General features: G+C 51.1%; 3 protein-coding genes across 3 annotated transcripts; 1 reads left to right on the forward strand and 2 right to left on the reverse strand.

Annotated features, from left to right (window-relative positions):
* Positions 1-3,538: 3,538 nt before the first annotated feature.
* Positions 3,539-5,946, reverse strand: CTHT_0049660 (uncharacterized protein; the record flags this gene model as incomplete). The annotated part of the gene is made up of 3 exons (XM_006695257.1): positions 3,539-4,329; positions 4,497-5,187; positions 5,347-5,946. 3 exons carry the CDS (start codon positions 5,944-5,946, stop codon positions 3,539-3,541), a joined length of 2,082 nt encoding a protein of 693 aa, XP_006695320.1.
* Positions 5,947-10,221: 4,275 nt separating this feature from the next.
* On the forward strand, positions 10,222-12,591 carry CTHT_0049670 (cystathionine gamma-synthase-like protein; the record flags this gene model as incomplete). The annotated part of the gene is made up of 3 exons (XM_006695258.1): positions 10,222-10,293; positions 10,684-11,441; positions 11,493-12,591. 3 exons carry the CDS (start codon positions 10,222-10,224, stop codon positions 12,589-12,591), a joined length of 1,929 nt encoding a protein of 642 aa, XP_006695321.1.
* Positions 12,592-13,718: 1,127 nt separating this feature from the next.
* CTHT_0049680 (trehalose-6-phosphate synthase-like protein) lies at positions 13,719-16,928 on the reverse strand (the record flags this gene model as incomplete). Its single annotated transcript, XM_006695259.1, has 3 exons — positions 13,719-14,242; positions 14,432-16,343; positions 16,449-16,928. 3 exons carry the CDS (start codon positions 16,926-16,928, stop codon positions 13,719-13,721), a joined length of 2,916 nt encoding a protein of 971 aa, XP_006695322.1.
* Positions 16,929-18,923: the final 1,995 nt, after the last annotated feature.

Genomic DNA, 18,923 nt, shown 5'->3' on the forward strand with positions numbered 1-18,923 from the left:
GCTCCTGGAAATTCCAGAGCAAAGATCCAATGGTTTTGTACCTCTCAGCCACTGCTTCGATACAACGATTTCAAAGGCTTTCTAAGATACAGTGATATTATGCCCATATGGGAACTGACCACCCCGATACAAAGAAGTCCCTTCACTCTTTCGACTTCACTCGTTTCACGAGAATCCTAATCATGACCTACCATAAACAATTTTGTTACCATGATCAGTAATTTGAAGAGCTTCATTTAGCTATATTTTAATGTAACCATCATCTACAGTGATATTGTGTGCTCAAACCCCTGACAGAGCGAATCAATGATCGCTTGCTGTTATCCGTCAGAAGTCACTAGGTCGCTGTCCAAGAAATCATCCCACTCCCTCCCACATCCACATTCCCCAGTCGCTTCTTCTTGATAGTTCCTAATAATTCAACCCTCCATTGAACATCCCATATCATTTTAAGGCTTTTTTTACATTCACTTCATCAGGGTTTGCTAACAACGAAGCCATGTCCCCTCACTCTGCAGCCAACTAAGACTATGAGATCAACATCCATCAGAAGGATTTCGTGACCCTCAAAAATTCCTCCCCCAGATAATCTAAAAATACCCCCTCCCTCTCTTTCCGAAGAGTGGAAAGCTCTCCTTACCCTCCACTCACATACGTCTTCACACACAAACAAGACGCCCAAGACACATACAAAACCAAGCCAATGTGCAAACACGATTCAAAACCATGTCGCCTAGTAACCATTGCGGCCCATCTAAGCTGGATATTGAGTACGAGGAGAACCTTCATCCTGGCCCCAGTCCTGCCCCCTCTGACAATGGCGGTACGTCCTCTGGCAAATCACATGTAGAGAACTCTTGGGAACCCATCAGCTCTCCTTTGGCATCATTGTGGAGAGCGGCAAGATGCACTCTACAAGAGGAATGCAGCATGACTAGGTAATACTTGACGATAAATGCATTGAAGTAGTTAATCTGAGAATTGAAAGGGCACCGAGCTAGCTTGGGGAGGACGTTGATTCTTTGGACATGACCATCAGGTGTGAAGTGCGAAACATGCTTTATTCATTCATTTGGTGGGATGTTTCATCAATTGAGCAACGTCTTGAGTTCATTGCAGTCATCAAGCACAAATTTAGTAGCCTGACAGGCTTCTGTGACAATTATTTCAGTTTGTGCTCCACTACGCCGTCCTTGCGGCGGTTGAGAGAACTTCCGGATCACGGGTTGCCTGCATAATGTTGCCTATTGTTTCCATATAGACTCTTTGTAATACCAGAATACTTAAATGGTTGGACCCCGACAATTCCATGACTTATGAGATGAACACTGCGCCTGCCTGCATATATCCTCCTGTCTGTCAAAATTCCGCATAAGCACTGGTCATCAGGTTAAGTTTGTCTGTTGGTCTATATTTGCGTAACGTGATTTGTTCGTAGCACTGTTATACGCTCAAGTTTCATTTTCTCCGTTACTGTTGCCGACACGAGTTACGTCCGTTCGGGATCCAACATCACATCACGCCCCTGGTATTCTGTTCGCCACTGTTCCAGCTTCTCAGAGTGTCTCCCAATGGAACAATGCCCACAAATATTTGTCCCGTGTCCCAAAATCTCACAGACTTTTATAGATTCACACGTATTCTGATTGAATGGTTGTCGTACTCTTGTAGATGAGTTCATCCTATGCACTCAAGACCAATACATGCATGAAACGTGGAACATCATCTAAGTGCTCCATTGAAGAGCCAAGTGCTAGATACCCTCTCGAAACATGCCACTATGTTGTTCAATTGTTTTTTATTATTATTTTCAATTTGTCTGGTTCCAAAGAGAACAGTATGAAATGAGCATCGTGCCACCTCAAACAGCATACGACGTTAACTGTCCTCCTGCAAACGATGTTAAGAAAAAGCCGAATACACACTGAAGCCCCTTAAGACCATAAGTGCAGCCTTTTAGAAATCTTTAGATAACCTCCCTCCTTTCCCCAGCCAGGAAGTCACCTCACCACCAAGCACTCACAACACCCATACACCTCCACAGCCAACTATATAACCAAGCGCATTTCCAACAACTACAAAGATTTCTCCCCTTGAAAAATGTGGCATGACCAAGGCGGACGTTGAGGAGAATAGCACCCTTACCACTGGGGGCGGTGACAGCCAGGGCGGTCAGGGCCAGGGTAGTAACTCTGGTGTCGTCGGTGTCGGCAATTAAAGGCCAACAAGTTCCTCACTGCCCACAAGTTGACAGGATTGCGCGCAAGGGGATCAAAGCTGAGGTTGGGAACATAACTTGAAAGCGACCGGTGCCTATCCAGCTAGAAAAGTTTACAGAAGAGTTCAAGTGTGAAGCAAGAAACAACGACAACTTTGAGTCAGTCATGAAAAAAAACGGATCTTATCTGTCAACTCTTGATTGAGCAATTGACCAGGCTATGTTGAGTTCTGGTACTTTAAAGGTTGACTGTGTTTGTGCTATGTGGGATCCATAATGTAAAGCCTAAGTGAGACAGTTCTCCCCTGGTCTAAGCATGTATGCCCTCTCGGATATCAAAGTGGTCGATCTCATCAACAAAGGCAATGCCTGCTAGATGGATTTGGATTAGATGTATCTTGGCGAAGGAAATTGGACTTATCATCGTATCCAAAATGTGGTGATGGGCGTCAAGGGGATATGGCACGTGTATATAAACGCATCGGCCTCATCTATCAAAATCTGGCTGTTACCACCGGCAAACGTTGCGCGACATCCCCTGCGACTGAAGTAAAACAGAATCAAAAAATTTTCAATGTTCCCAGCTGTCCCAGTAGCTGTTATACGCTCATTGACTAAGCATCGGAAAGTTGAGATGAGATAAAAGAGGAATCTTTAGCCACAAAGTCAACTCAAGAGGTAACTGGCTAGCGGGTCTCAGCGGGTCTCAGCGGAACTCTTAGTAAGAAAACTTCCCACGATCGTTCCGACTCCATACGCCTGTTTTTAAACCCCCTACACCACTTGAGTCAGTGCCATTTCTCCTTCAAACCTAAACTAAATACTGGGCTCTTTCCACCTCATTTTCAAAATCCCAACACAAGCATATAGGCTGCCTCTTCATCCACCAGCACAACGGGAGTTATTTTCCTGTCTGTGAGAGCTGACCAGCTCAATCCTGAAACAAAAGAAAAAGAAATATCTGTCAATATTGCCTACTGCCGCTACTGATCGAGTGATACTGTTCGCTCAATGGGCAAGAACACCATACAAACCATCTATGAGAGACATCAACACTAAGAGATCACTTCAATAGCCAGAGAGTCATCGTATTCTGGGGTCATGACGATGCATTGGCTACCGAGACATCTAACTGCAAAAATCCTAACTCCGTGGGTATCATCACCATGTCTGCCTGCTATTGTAGCAGAGAATGAACCCATCTTATCAACGCCCCGATCCATCCTGAACACAGTGTCTTGTCCATCCTTAACACCACGAATCAACTTTGACGTTAACCTTGCTCAAACTCCATAAAGCACTCGCGACCTTACCTCATACTCACTCCCCATTCCTCTTCCTTTCCACTCCCTTTTTTCCCCCTTCAGAATCCTGCTTCCCTCCCAGGTCCTGCATCACCATCCCGAACGTCGGCACCACGCCAAACATATGCTCCAGCACCCGTTTCGCTTGCAAATTCGCCCCAAACCCGTGTGCCTTCTCCTCACACCACCTTCTCAGCACCGCATTACTCTGTGGCCCTTGGACACCCTCATATCCCCTGCAAACCAACACCCCCCACCGCACCGTCCCATCCCACATGGTCTCGCGATGAACAAGATAATTCCACTTCTCCAATCCGAACGGCAAAACCCCGAACGCGGACTTGACCCCTTCGAAAAATTGCGTCGTGCCGTTGTCGTTGGGAAGCGCGGCCACCCCGCCAGTGGGCCAATCTCGCCGGAGGAGGACGACCCCGTACACAGCGTGGTCCCATTCTGTAGCAAACGCGTCTAAACCGGCGGTGGCGCCCCCAACGGCAAAGTGCATCAGTGCAGACTTTGCCAGCATCTCGCCTGACATAACCTGCGGGCTCTGGGTGAGCGCATGGATCGGCAGGCGGGAGACTGCGAAAACTGCGCGCGGGTAGAGCTGGCCGATGGACGCGAGGAAGCGCAGGGGGACCTGGACGGCGCGATGAATTGGTTCCGGGCGGAAGGGGGGCAGGTCGTGGACGCGCCAGGGGGCGAAGGGGAGTGCAGGGTCTGTTGGGAAGGGGGGGATGAGGCCGGAATAGAAGTCTTTGAGAGAAAGAGATTGGTGGGGGGATGGATGGGGGTTGTTGCGGATCCCTGGAGATAAGGTGTTAGCAAAGTTTATCCCTGAGGAGAGGATGGGGCGCGAAAAACGTGTGGCAAGTGAAGAGCTGACGCCGGACAGGAGCGGATAAAGCGAGAGCAGAACAAGCAATGGACGATCTGCGAAGCATATGGGTGAATAAACAACAAATACCACTTACAAAAAGCCGAAATAGGATTCGCCTCCCAATCATACATCTTATCTTCCGGAATGTTTATCTGGTGCGGGACAGCAGCAGCATTTGACATTTCCAAACTGCTGTTGCTATTGGCGTCATCGTTAATGTCACCATAGTCGACAGCCTTGCCCTTGCCTTTATCAATCTTGATGTTGTTATTCATTTCATTCACTTCATCTGCCTCATCATCACCACTCTCCATCTTCTCATTGTTGTGATCACTGTTATTATCATCTTCATCAGTGGCAGGAGTGGCCAAGGTTGACGGACCGGCGGGCGAGCCAGCGGCCGAGGAGCCAAATGTAGCGCCTGAACCGAGACCAAGACGACTAACAGCCGAATGGTCGGGGGCAGAAGACAAAACCATAGCTCTAGAACTGATACCACAAGTGGCGGCAGTTGCAGAGCCAAGGCCTGCAGCAGATGAAATAGCTGCAAAACCTGTGGTTGCAGAACCAGGGAAAGTACCGGAAGCAGTGAAATCGAAACTGAGACTTGCTGGAGGAGAAGACGCGAAACCTGTGAGAGAACTTCCTACGGTAGCAGCAGCGGAACCAGAAAGAGTGGAAGCAGGTGAGAACAAAGGGCCAGCCAAGGCGGAGGATGAGGAAAAGAACGAAGAGCCCAAGACGAAAAGATTCTCGTTCTTGTTCTTGGTGGTGTGATGTGAAGGCTGAAAAAGAATTAGTGCTTTGTCTAACACAGAAATGAATGCATTTGAATGATGTGAATAAGAATAGACAAAACAAGACAAGCCATGTTTTTCGCCTATACTGAACAGATGGGTCATCACAAGGCATGAGACAAGCTGTAAATCAAGAAACAAACTCACCCCAACGAACGGATCCGGTGATGAAAATCTCAAGCCACTCGAGACAACCGGACTAGACGCGGACGTGGCATTCATGACGCCATTCCCATTGATGCCCACGTTGGCAGCCAAACCAGACGTAAAAGAACTTGAACAAGAAATCGGATCTAAAGGAGTTGCCGGAGCCGCATCACGGCCTCGCGGAGAAGGAGCGAGAACACGATTAGCAGGCGATGATTGAGAAGCTGGACGTGAAGGCAGCCCACGAATAACCGAGGGCCCAGTGGCAGCCGAACGCAACGCAGCGGGCACAATGCGAGCAGGCGATAACAGCAAACCCCGGTCTTGACTGTGGGTAGGTGCAGCAGTCATACCATTCGAGGGCCCAACAGCAGAACGATGGGTGGGGGTGGCAGTGGAGAGCACAGCATCAGCCATTTGCTCGAGGGTCGGGTCGACGGGTACGGTGTTGCCCGCGTTGGTGGCGGGTGCAGGCTGAGATTGGGTAGTGCCATTGCCAGCACTGGCAGCGGGGACGGACAGGCCCAGGGCGGCGTTGAAGCAGATTGACTGAGAGGGATCGTTGGGAGGGCCGGAGGAAGGGGGTGAGGAATCGTTCATTTTGATCCTTTTGTTGGTAAAAAGGAAAAGAGGAAAGCGAATGGTGAGAAGAGAAAAGAAGGCAAGGAATGAGTGAAATAAAAGAAAGAAGCAAGAAAGGACAGAAAAAAACAAAGAAGCAGAGGGAGTGACTAAAGAGAAGCAAAAAACCGCCCTTCACAAGCTCCAACGGTCTAGCTTCCAATGATCGGCCTCTTCTGTTAAGGAAATAACAAAAGTTTAAGGAAATGCTCCGCACTCGGACGACTGGTTAGATTTATATACCTCTCGACCCTATAATGGAATCAACGCTTGCTGGAAAAGTGGATTTTGACACAGGATGCACGACACGTGCGTCTGTTCGCATTAACAATATAGGATGCAAGGGTCTCGACGCGCCGATATGCAATCAAGGTGTGAGAGTGAGGGTCAAAGAATGTGACAGGCGATTTGAATGAGGAAGGATATTCTGGCATATTCCGCAAGGTGAATGGCATATTTTCATTGGTTGGGCTTGGTGAAGTGAGGAGCGTGGTAATCAATAAGGCTATTGTGGGCAAGGATCTTTATTGACCTTCGAACAAGGGTGTTGAGCCGCCGGGTACGGTACCCGCTAGACCTCACCTGTATGATAAGGAGATGATTGGGTGCCGAGAGGGTTATGACTCTGTTATTGACTTGAAACCCAGGCATCATGCTTTTCTCTTTGAATAACGTGGCTTCTGAGAGCAGACTATGAGTTCCCATCTCGATTCCATGTCAAGGAGTCCAGTCTTTGAGACAATAAGCGGGGTGATCAATTGGCTGTTCTTAGTAACCTGTTGAATGTGATTGTCACATTGTCAATAGAAAAGTTTCGTAATTAACCTTTTTCAGCACACTTTAATAGATAGGTGAAGTTTTATTCTCGGCTACTGTGATCTGTTGCTCCAACAGGCATATACACCCCCATATCAGTGCTTCTGACACCCCTAACACCAGACACTTAGAGCAGGAACCATCTATCGAACATACGCGCTATCTCTAAACAACATGAGTTATATCAACAGATGCTACAGTACCGACAGAATGGCCCGTCGACTTGTGCCGTCCGCAACAAATTGTGTGTTGTTTCAGGGACACATGCAACAGGGACAATGCCGAGGATGTTATCAGGGAGTGGTCACAGTAGATATCAAAATTGGGTAGTCTGGGGGTTGTTAAGTTCCCGGTATCTTCGGCTAAACTTACAACAGCTGAGATGTCGACTTTACGACATGCATCATTTTCAACAAACTGCATTGCTCAGACTGAGGAACGTGGGCTGCCCTGGTGCTAGCTGTGGGCAGATCGATTGCCTAAGCTGAACGGAGATGCAGATAACAGGAGATATCCGACGGTGTGAAGTGGTAAACACGTAAAAACAAGTCCCGTAATTTTGCTTTGGACTATTGTAGACAGCCTACGTCTCAATGGAGACACTGGTGGCGAATGATGGTTGCTTCAATAGTGCATCGTACATGGTGACGGTTGATGATGGGCCTTCTGACACCATGACTACGAACATATTTTATGAGCTTTCAACTTGGGAGACCATATCCAAAAAAAAGGCTCACTAAAGGTGCATTCCGTTCACAGCCAAGGCTCCTTCAGTGGCCTGCACAAGGGAGCTGTTGGTCGTGATGTTTTGCTGGTGTGAGAGTGTCTTTGTGATGTGGAAATATCAGGTGCCCTGCATAACTGGATGTCAAGAATTTGTGAGAAAGACGGACCATTAGCACTCAGCCAAATGCGTCGAATACAAGCTTCCTTCTGCCAGGCGGCAGTGCTATCATGACTTGTTATCTCTTCCTCGTCCCTGAGCTATTCTGACTATTAAACTTTGCATTAGCAAAGTGGGCTGTCTTGAAATCCTTCCCAGTTGAGTCTTAACTAATATAAGAGCTGACTTCGCTGTTGAGTGATGCACCAACGGTCGGAAAAATCTGTGCAGGTGCAATAGAAACAATTATACCCACTAGCAAAAATTCAACTTGCTGAGCAGGAATCATTCCATCGAGTCAGTTGAGTGGGTGAGCCCACATGCTAACGATGACACAAGCCGACTGACGGCTCAAAATCAAGGTTGCTTAGCTGAAGGCCCAACTACCAAGTTTACTTAGTTATGATTTACGGATATCAAAGTGATTATTCAAGACCCGAAGGGAGAAGACGCATATGGAAGGCAACAGGGACACACAAAATACGAACTCGAAAGCAAGGCCCAAACAACTAAACGTTCGGTCTATGTGCATACTTACGCTGTGCACCACTGGAGACTTGACCCTTAGGCTGTAGTACCGGGAACATACTTGCAGAAACTGTATACTAAAACTGTATTGTTATATCACGGATTGATACTGCCAATGGCTAGATGCAATGCCATGTCGGCAAGCTAACTGTTGTAGCTCAGAAGATCTATCCATGATGCAAGTGCATATAAGTGCGGACCACTGTACACTCTACTCACCCGTGTCACTTTAGCAAAAAACAGGAGACGTATCTCTGGCTGTGATGAAAATCGGTATGATGGATGTAAGGGCGCTCATGTTGTTTCAACGCTCAGTGGCTTTTGCTTGGTCTCAGACAATACGGACGACATGTTTGAATGTATAAATGCGAAGAAAGGACTGGAGCAGGGAAGTTAAAATGCGGGCCGATACTGCAACTTATCGAAAGTTCTTTGAAGGAAACGGGCATCTGATGGATGTGTAATGTTGGTAGACAGAGAGACGAACGTTGAGAATTGGTTTGTGGCTGGAACAGGTTCTGAACAGGAGTAACTAACTGCAACCTTTCCAGTATTAGTAGAGACAGAGTCATTCTGAATTTCTATCTTACGGGGGCTTCAACGTGGGAAACTCACCGACTGGACGATTTTACGAGGAGGTCGCATGACAAGAGAAAATTGGGCGAAGGAGGCAAAGACGCCAGCAACCAGGTAAGGCCAACTGCTTGTCCAAAGCTGGGGCCTTAGGCCACAGGCAGCAACGGAGCATAGGTCATGGGCCCTGGCACACGCAAATAGGCAGTTTCGGATGGAATTGAAAATAAAAAAAAATGCAAAAAGATGATTCGATCTGGAACAAACAACCGGCTCTGATATGTGGTTACTACCGTATAAAAAAGAGGGTATACCGATAGAATCGCTTGGCGGGCGACACTCCGCCTCTTTAACGTCTTGACGATTGCTACCGGAACCGCGATGTATGTACCCCAAGTCCTTAACTCCCCTGTCTTGGGACCATAAGACTCAGGGCACAGCCCTCTATGCCTGCCAACACGTCAACCACGGTCTAGTTGGAGAGGCCTGAGGCTATATGTCTTGTCCGTCACATAGTTTGCTTCTCTCGAGAGAGAATTGGCAGTAGAGGAAGATACGATGGTCAAGCTTCCTCCTGTCTTTACTCCATTCCATGGAATCTATCTTTCCAATTACGACACAGATGACTCTACGTAGATCGGAATGAGACTAGGGACAACGGAGAGGAATGCAAGGTCTTGTGTATGAAGGAAGTATCTGACGGTGGTCGCTGCCCACAGTACCTAGCAAGTTTGCCTGTTGCTGTCAGGCAGATCGGGTGCTGACTGCGTCCATGGAGTTAAGACCAATGAGATGGAAGTGAAAAGGATCATCTTGAGAAGGAAAAGTTGTTCCATGAGCCAACCACCAGGCCCGACCCAGGAAGATCGAACCAGAGCCTCCAAGATTATCTCCATGAGACCATGCTACTTAGATGTACAACTTCTGCCCTTACACCACCTGGGTTGGTGACAAGTAGGCACACTTGAAAAGGCTGCTGCCCTTTACACCACCCGTGCTGCTGCGACATTGGCCGGGGACAGTTGCAGAGTATCCAAATGATGCAGGTGACAACTTTACTGAACATGGGCAATATTGATATCGACTCTGCCCGCCCGCTTTTTGCAACCTCCATGATAGGACAATGCAGTAGATAAAATTGAAACTTCTCATTATTTCCTTTCACTTCCAGGCTTGGACCATCTCCCTCAAGCTCCTCGTTGTTCAGATCTTGAAACCTGACGACTTCTACTGTTGATCGGAACTTTTGTTTCAATGGTCCCCCTATCCTTGTCAACCAGAAGTGAGTGATGTCATAACCCCTGACCCTGGAGGAGGCGATCGCGGCTGATGCAACTGGAGCTTTAGCACGTACAAGACCCTCTTATTCAGTACCTTCAGAGGGGATTTACCTGCTCCAAAGTTCCTCATCGAACCCTGACGACGAACTGGTTTAAAGACGAAGGCCATTGAGGATGTTCAATCTTGTCACCTCCTCTCCTATGTTCATTGGACAGCAGCGTGCCAGCCACTCACCGCCGACAAATGTATGTAGCACGAACCCCCTGCATATGCATAGAACTGGTTCAGAAAAAACCCTACGAATGACTGAAGCCCTGGAAAGATGACACGTTCTCCTGCAAGTCCTCAGCTGGCCACCTTACAGCAGGACCCACCGAAAGCAGATGCAACTCCCCTGCGGCTGGCAATAAACAACGTAACAAACACCTCGTCTCCGGTCTCTCGCGCTCGACTACTCTATCTTTCAACGCCAATGCTATTGTTCTAGCGCCACAGACATTGCTGTCATGTCAGCACCAATCCCAAACCTTGAACAGCTTCCCCTGGGAAGTCCCCTACCCCCAGGCGATTCTCACGTAAACCCTTCCCCTCTCTATCCCATCTACCACAGTACACAGCAGGATTAACCTCCTCAGGCTATAAGCGTCCAACTCCCAACATGGGCCGACACCATCGGCTGGGCACAGCGCGATCCCCGCGTGCTGGATGCCATGAAGACGGGATACCCTCGATTCTTTATCCCTCGGTCCGTGAACACACTCTGCGAGAGGTTGCTGGGCATGCTTGAGCCTGAGCCAACCGAGAACCTGAAGACAAGAATGGCGCTGGCGTGGGCCAGTTTGAGGCATGCTTTGTATTGTGTGCGATTTCTGCGCAACAACCATACTGCGTTGGGGCATGAGTCGGGGGTGGTTAGGCTTTGGAGGGTGTCGTGGACTGGGGGTGGACGGTTAGTCGGAGACGAGAATAAGGACCTCGAGGCGCTATGCAACGATCCAGAACCGTCAGAAGCGAATTACATTGGTGAGAAAGACATCTACCTCATGACATTCCCAGAAAAAGAGATGTTTGCTCTGGGCAAGGCGGCATGGCAGCACTCTGGTTTTGGCATCTCCAGTCGGAGAGCTCAGTACTGGCTTGATCATGCGCCTTTCCTTACCCAACAGCCGAAGATGTCGCTCCCTTCAGCAAAAGAGATCGATCTCCGAGTCACTCACGCCCGTACCGTGATCAGACGCCGCATCGCCGCAGCACACTCAACACCCTCCCTCTCCGTCTCCGAATACGATGTCTACCTCTTCCCCACGGGGATGACATCCATCGCCGAAGCCTCTCTTGCAGCGCTTTCCCTAACCTCTAACTCCTCCACCTACAAAGGAGTCGCCATTTACGGGTAAGCCCCATTCCCCTTCGCCTCTCAATCCCAACACTGACTGTGGCGCAGATTCCCCTACGTAGACACCTACAAACTCCTCTCCGTCTTTTTCTCCCACCCGACAATCCTTTACAAACCCTCCCCTTCAGACCTTTCCTCCTTACTCGCAACCGCCTCCTCGTCAACACCCTTCCGCATGATGGTTACCGAGTTCCCTGGCAACCCTCTACTCCAATCCCCTCCATTAAGGGAACTCTATTCCGCCGCAAGGAAGGCGGGATTTCCGGTTATCGTGGATGACACTGTGGGGACGTCCGCAAACTTGGCAGTGTTATCGGCATGCGATGTGGTATGCACGAGCCTGACGAAGATGTTTTCCGGGGGGTGTAATGTTATGGGTGGGGCGGTGGTTATTTCTCAGCAGTCAGCTTTCCATACTAGGCTCAAAGCCCGATTGGAAAAGGTGAAAGGGGAAGGGGACAGTGCCTGGTTCTGGCAGGACGTTTTGCAAATGGAAGAAAATAGTCGGGACTTTGTGGGAAGAGTGAAGAAAGCTGGGGAGAACGCCGCGAGGATGGTGAGATTGTTGAGGAACTATCAGCGGTCGGAAACGAATCTGGAGGGGATTGTCGAGGAGGTGTATTACCCCTGGGGTTCGGGAACGCAGCACTATTATGACGAGTTCCTCAGACCTCTCACGGCGAACGGTACCTTAACCGCCGCAAACTCGGACAGCAAGCTCCCCGACAAGGACGGGGACAGCTCTCGTGACTCCAAAGTCGACACCGAACTCACCAGCAGGAACGGCTACTCTCACGGGTCAAGCTTAAACTCGCTCACCGACTCTACGGAGCACGTCCCCTCAGGCTACGGCTTCCTCCTCTCCTTCCGCCTTTCCACCCCCATCCTCGCCCGCGCGTTCTACGACGCCCTGTCCGTCGCCAAAGGCCCCAGCTTGGGGACCAACTTTACGCTATGTTGTGCTTACACCCTGCTGGCACACTATAAAGAGCTAGAGTGGGCGGCGGGGTATGGGGTGGTAGAAGATCTGGTGAGGGTTAGTGTCGGGGTTGAGGAGTGGGATTGGCTTAAGGAAAGAGTAAGCAGGGCGTTGGAAACAGCGAAGACGATGGCCGGGAAGGATGAGGATGGGGCAAAGAGGGAGTAAATATAGTCGGGCTGATGGGGAACAGACACCTGAGGCGGTTAGTAGACGGGTATAATATACACGGTGTGGATTGGGAGTTTTTTTGGGGGGGGGGGGAAAGCATGGAGCGAGGTTAATTTCGTGGACTTTCAGCTTTTCGAGAAGCCATTCCGCCGATTCTTCGATGTCTTTCTGCTCCTTGTCTCGCCTGACATTACGAGGTTGATTACGTGACATTGCTTAGCCAGACTGACGTTCAAGCTTTCACGAAAACAAATGTCGGAGTCGATGGCTGGGTATCTTGTTACCGCTTCCCCCCCCCCCTTTCCCCCAAAAATAAAACAATAAAACAGCTTGCTCCAGCGATTTATTGACTGGTCGTTTAAGCCTTTGTTTATTTACCAAGTGCCGTTGCCACAGCATCCAGGGGTACATTAGCTCCGACTGGAGTCTTGGCATCAGTCTGATAAAGTGACACTACAAGAAAAAAAGAAGGGCTTAGTGATCTGGGTATCAACATCGCAAAGATCAAACGAGGACAAATTGTCTACAGATAGAGACACAGTTGCAACATCAAGAGACATCACATTAGCAAAAAAAGCGACTCTATACCTCAGGAAACGATCTATCCCCCTGTCCAGTAATGGGTCCCTCCAGCATAACTTATGCCTTCATCAGGACCCAGGTAGGTGTAGGCCAAGTTCAGCAAAGTAAAGTATGAACTGGAAACAATTGAAAACAAGTAAAAAAAAAAAGGAAAAAGAAAAACAAAAACAACAGAACATGACGCTCTACATGATGACCGTAGTATGTATATATGTGGATGTGTGTGTGACCATTGGTTGAATGTATCACACCGCCCTCTCCTGTCCTCTCCTGTATCCCTTGTACCGTCCCCCTCCTCTATCTGTTATTGCGATGATGATGTGGGATGACACCATGACCGATCGTAATGGTGTCGTTTGCAAATTGATGTGGTGACCATCCAGCATGTGCCTGGCTCGGACCGACCGACCGACTGACTAGAACTTTATATAGTAACCACTCCAAGCACTCAACTCCTCTCAAATCTTACTCTTCACCCTCTCATGCCGGTGAAAACTGCCCTGATCGAGTGCAGCCGAGCTCCCACCACCACGACCAGCTAGTCACTCGTCCTTAGGAGTCTCAAGCTTCTCGGCCTCGTGCTCCTTGGGCGGCAGCCCCGCTAAAGAAGCCACAATCTCAATCACATCCTCCGGCTCCGGTAAATGCCACCTCGCCAACGTAACCTTCGTACTGGCACCAACAGTCACCGCAAAACAGCTCTCTTCCTCCAACTCCCCTGCGCCACTACCCCCTTCCTGCGGCGGCACACACAGTCCGTTCAACGCCCGGAACATATCCTCGTCGGTGAAGTCATCGCCCATGCACAACACAAACCCGACTTTCCCACCGTCTTCAGGAGATGAGTTGTAAGTGAGGACTAAACGTTTGGCGATCTCACCCTTGTTGATAAACGTCGGGCGCACTTCAAGGTTCGCCTTGCCGGTCATGACCTCGACATCCCACTTGCGGGCGACAGTGGACTCGAGTTCTTTGTGGCATTCGCGGGACATGTGGAGGCCGAGTTCGGGATCAGCCAGGCGGTAGTGCCAGGTAAGGGCGCAGCGTTTTTGTTCGATGAAGGAGCCTTTCACGTTAACAGTCAGTACACTATTATCTTCGAGAAGGGCGGTGAAGGAGGGAGGAAGGGGGAGAGGGGGAGAGGGGGGAGAAGAAGGGAATATTTTTTTGGGGGGAAAGGGGGCGAGGGGAGAGAGGGGGAAATGGGAAAGTTTGTAAGAAAAAGTAGGGAGAGAGTGTGTAAACGAAAACGTACCCGGAACCTTGTCAGTGTAGCGTTGGAACACCTCCAATACCTCCTTCTGCCAACCCATATCAAACCTCGCGGCCAAATTTTCCCACTCCTTCTGCCCCGGCTCCCGCACAAAGCTCCCATGCTCCGCACTAAACCCTAGCCCCTCAATATGCCCCAAATGCTGCATCAAAAAATTCTGATCGCGTCCTGAAATAATCCACACCTTATTCCTGGAATCCCTGCTGAGCTGGGTCAAGGCCTCGATCACCCGTTTACTCGGCACCGCGGCACTCGGCTCCCTCACAATCGGCGTCAAGGTCCCGTCGTAATCAAACATGAACAACCTCTTCCCCGCCGCTTCATATTTCCTCCTCAAAACCTCCTTATCAAGCAATGGCGTCGAGGTCACACACCTCCGACTCGCCAGCACAGTCACCAACCTCCTCAAGAACCCCGCAATCCAATACTGCACATTCCGACTGGTCACATGCGCCAGCAAGCTCTCCTGCATGGCGCGCCTCTGCTCCATGGGCATGGTCAGTGCAAAGTTGATCTGGTCAGCCACACCGGTCAAGTCCCACGGATTGATATGGATTGCGTCCTTGAGACTGCCCGCGGTGCCCGAGAACTCGGATAATATCAGGGGACCGGCAGACTCCCGCTGGCAGATGACGTATTCGAGACTGGTAGTGTTCATACCGTCGCGGACGGAGGTGATCAGGCCGATGTCGGCGGCCCTCAAGAGGGCGAGGTACTCGTCTTGGGAGATGTACTGCGGGTAGTGCAGGACGGGGGTGAAGCCAATGGAGCCGTAGGTGCCGTTGATCTTGGACACGAGCTCGTTGACCCGGGAGGAGATCTTATTCTCGGGGTCTTCCTTCTCTTCCTCGATGTTGGTCGGCGACGTGACCTGGATCAGCACGACCTTATCGCGCCACTCGGGATACAACTCCAGGAACCGCTCAAACGCCATGAGCTTCTGCGCGACGCCGCGCACGCTGTCGAGACGGTCGCGTCCCACGATCAACTTCTTCCCTGCATACAGCCGCTTGAGCGCCTCATACTTCTGCGAGACACTCTCCGACCAGGCCAGACGCGCGACCTTGGCCGCATCGATCCCGATGGGGAACACGCCCACCTCCACGCGCGAACCATTGGCATCCACGCCCGTGCTATCCGAAGGATAGCCCAGAATGCGCGTGCAGCACGAGACGAAGTGCCTCGAGTAGCTATAGCTCTGGAACCCGACCAAGTTCGCGCCCAGCACCCCCTCCAGCACGGCCTTCCTCCTCGGCAAACACCGGAAAAACTCCGACGACGGGAAGGGAGAGTGCAGGAAAAAGGCGATATACATGTGCGGGGCGCGCTGCCTCAACATGCCGGGCAACAACATCAGATTGTAGTCATGCACAATGACGATATCCCCCGGCTTGTACACCTCGAGGATCTTATTCGCGAATCGGAGGTTCATCCGCATATAATCGGTCCACTGGACCTTTTCGGCGCGGCCGTCGTTCGGCTCGTGCTGCTTGTAGTGGAACAAGGTGTACAGCTCGTGCTCGGCGTACCGGCGCCAGCGCGCCTGGTCGCGCAGGTGGATGCCTTCGTCGGTCAGGTCGGCGTCGTCGGCTAGCCAGACGGGGACGGTCTTGATCTTGTTGGAGTGGGACAGCTGGTGCTCGAGACGGAGCATATCTTCCTTCGGGATCCAGAGACCTTCGGCGGCGAGGGCTGGGCCCGCGCGGGACGGGGGCGGGTCGGTGGGAGTGAGGACGGGGCCGGAGGGCGGTGTGCCCGGGGGAGAGGGCACATCTTGCGGGATCTCGATTTCGCCGGTCCAGGCGACGACCGTGTGGTTCCAGGGGATGTCGTCCGAGGAGAGGTAGGAGAAGGCGTCGAAGAGGGCGGATTGTCCCCGGCGCGGAGTGAGTTCCTGAGGAGAAGGGGGAGGGGGGGTGTTAGCACCGTTGTTACGTCACGGGAAGGAAAAAAAAATAAAAAATAAAAAAAAAAAGTCGGCCAACCGGTCAAAACTTACCCAATCGGCACCCTTGCGATACCGCAGCGAATGCGGGATATTGAACGTCGCCGAGATAATATTCCCCGTCAGCGCTAGATCAGGATGCTTGACGCGAATATCATGCATCAAGGCCCCTGATTCACTCGTAGACGAGGTATTCCCCACAACAACCTCACTCAACCTTCTTAGAAACTCATGACCCTCTCTAGCACCGGTATCGATCTTCTCCTGGAAGGTCTGTCCCTCTTGAGCAGTATTATCCGCGTCCGGCGACGGGGCAATCGCGTGGTCGAGCTCGCGGCGTGAGAAGTAGTGGCCGTTGGGCGGCTCGGGCACCCTCGTGCGGTCGCTCGTGTCGGATTCGTACGTTTCCCGAGTGATGTCGGGCGTGACAGGGACCTTGGTGACCGACTCGCGCATGTGCGGGGGGAGGGCCGATTCGGCGTGCTCGTGGTCGTCGCCCGGGTGAATGGGTGTCGGTTGGACGATGTCGTCCATGACGGCGGTTGTGGTGTTGAGGTGAAGAGATGATGGCCTTAGGTTGTTTCGGGGGTTGGGGTTGGGCAGACCGACTTTGCTACTTTCGCTGCTTGAGACAAACTTATAAGAGGTGGTCAGTTGGGTAAGGTAGCTGTTTGACTCAGCGCTGCCGCAGATAAATCTCAGTCAGACGGCCCAAAACGCTGCGCTCGTTTCAATCCGTGTTAGTCACCGCAGTGATTTTGTTCGTGCTAGCGAGCGAGGGTCAGGAATCCGGAATTGGCGGTCGCAGGGAATGACAAGTCGGTGACGGGAGAAGTCCACAGGACGCCCGCCTCTCGACGCTGTACAGCAAACGTCAGCGGGGCAACTGGCAGCTGGCACGGCGTACGCTGACTGGTCGACAGCACAGCAGGCAGCAGGGGTAACTGGAGGGGCGGACCAAGACAGCCCACTTTCCCGATTTCGCTGGCCCGGCGGAACCCTGTCTTGGATCGGGGCTCCACTGACCACGTCTCTGTGCTCAATGAGCGTAGTGCTGTTGGAGATTGTTGTTTCGACGCGTCTGGAGAGACAGAAAAAAGTCGGAGAGAAAACCTGTGTGAGAAAAGGCGCAATGGCTGGTTTTAGCTTGCGGGAATCACTGATGTTGGTAGCGCTCTCGGCCCTTGCCGTGCCGCAGAGAGCTCGATTCGTGCCGGTTGTTCTTGATCGCGCGTGCTGATTGGTAAGTATGGGCAGGGTCCACTGGGGCGATGGCGGGGTAGTACTGCGGGACTGCGGGGCAATTGAGAATGTTCGAGGTCAAAACACGATAACAGGCACGATAGATACGGAGCATTCGAGGAGGGAACTTGATCGAGCTGAAGGGGTAATTTATCTCCGATGGCTAGAAATTCGGTTTAACTTTTTTATTTTTCTCGGAACTGGCCGCCTTGGCCACTACCCGATTTTTGTGTGACGGTCAGCCCTGCAATTGCATGGCTCATGACAGCTTCTTGTGCCGTTGTGCCACCAGTTGGTCCGAAACTCCTACAAAAGCTAACTTAAGCTATGCAGCTAAGAGAGATATCATCAGATGGAGCGCTTTCCCTGCTCTGAGGTGCGATTCGTCACGAAAACTCGGCTCAGCTCAATGGCTCATGTCCCTGTTTCGATAGAGATCTCTTCCTAGCTTCGCTAGCGGATCGAGTGGACCCCCTGCAAGCGGCGGGAAGACGGGCCTGCTGATACTTGGCTTTTTCCTCTAGGTTTTTGGCCGTCGACATCACCACGCTCGCAGCCTTGCACACCCTTGCATAATTTCCCTCTAGCTCGTAACTCGTAACTCGTACGGGATACACCTGGTAATTCTTTGACAATTAGAGGAGGAACAATTGAACGGCCTATTGTGGTTGTCAAAGGCCCGGTCCAAACGGCCGAGTTCTCTCCTGCAACTGCGCCATTTTCCTCAATTTCCCCCCATTCCTCCTCTCCCCATCCCCATCCATGATGGTCGTAAGGTAGACGGCTCGCTTGTTACGCTACACTTTGCGTCTGTCTCGTCTCGCGTCTTTCCCGGCACAATTTGGAATTTGGCCGCATTTCCCCGATCCAGCAGCCATCGGGTCATTGTGCAGCACTCGCCGGGCCTTTCCTGTTTTTTTTTTTTTCTCTTTCCTTCCTCTGCAAATGATACGGTATGTTTCGATGAGTGGCCGCTGCAGCCGCCGCAGCGCTGAGCTGTGTACTCCTGCTTCTGCACGTCAGAGATACCCAATTACCTGCAGGCAGACTGGTCTCTCTCTGCTGGTCTGGCTTCCATGGCTTGGCCCGTCTGCTGAGTCGCGGCGATAACGTCTTTTTCACATGGCCTAGCTGCGGCCTTCCGACTGGCTGATGTAACCCTACGGGCACCTAGAGATCGGCGGTTTCTGATGTGAGGGGGAGAGGGGTGAGGGAGGATGATGACAGTGAGTAATCATGGTGGTGAGGAAATGTGCAGGTTGGGATCCGGGTCACAGCAGGGGTGTG

The sequence above is a fragment of the Thermochaetoides thermophila genome (genome assembly GCF_000221225.1).
Source record: "Thermochaetoides thermophila DSM 1495 unplaced genomic scaffold scf7180000011819, whole genome shotgun sequence".
In the NCBI taxonomy this organism is placed as follows: domain Eukaryota; kingdom Fungi; phylum Ascomycota; class Sordariomycetes; order Sordariales; family Chaetomiaceae; genus Thermochaetoides; species Thermochaetoides thermophila.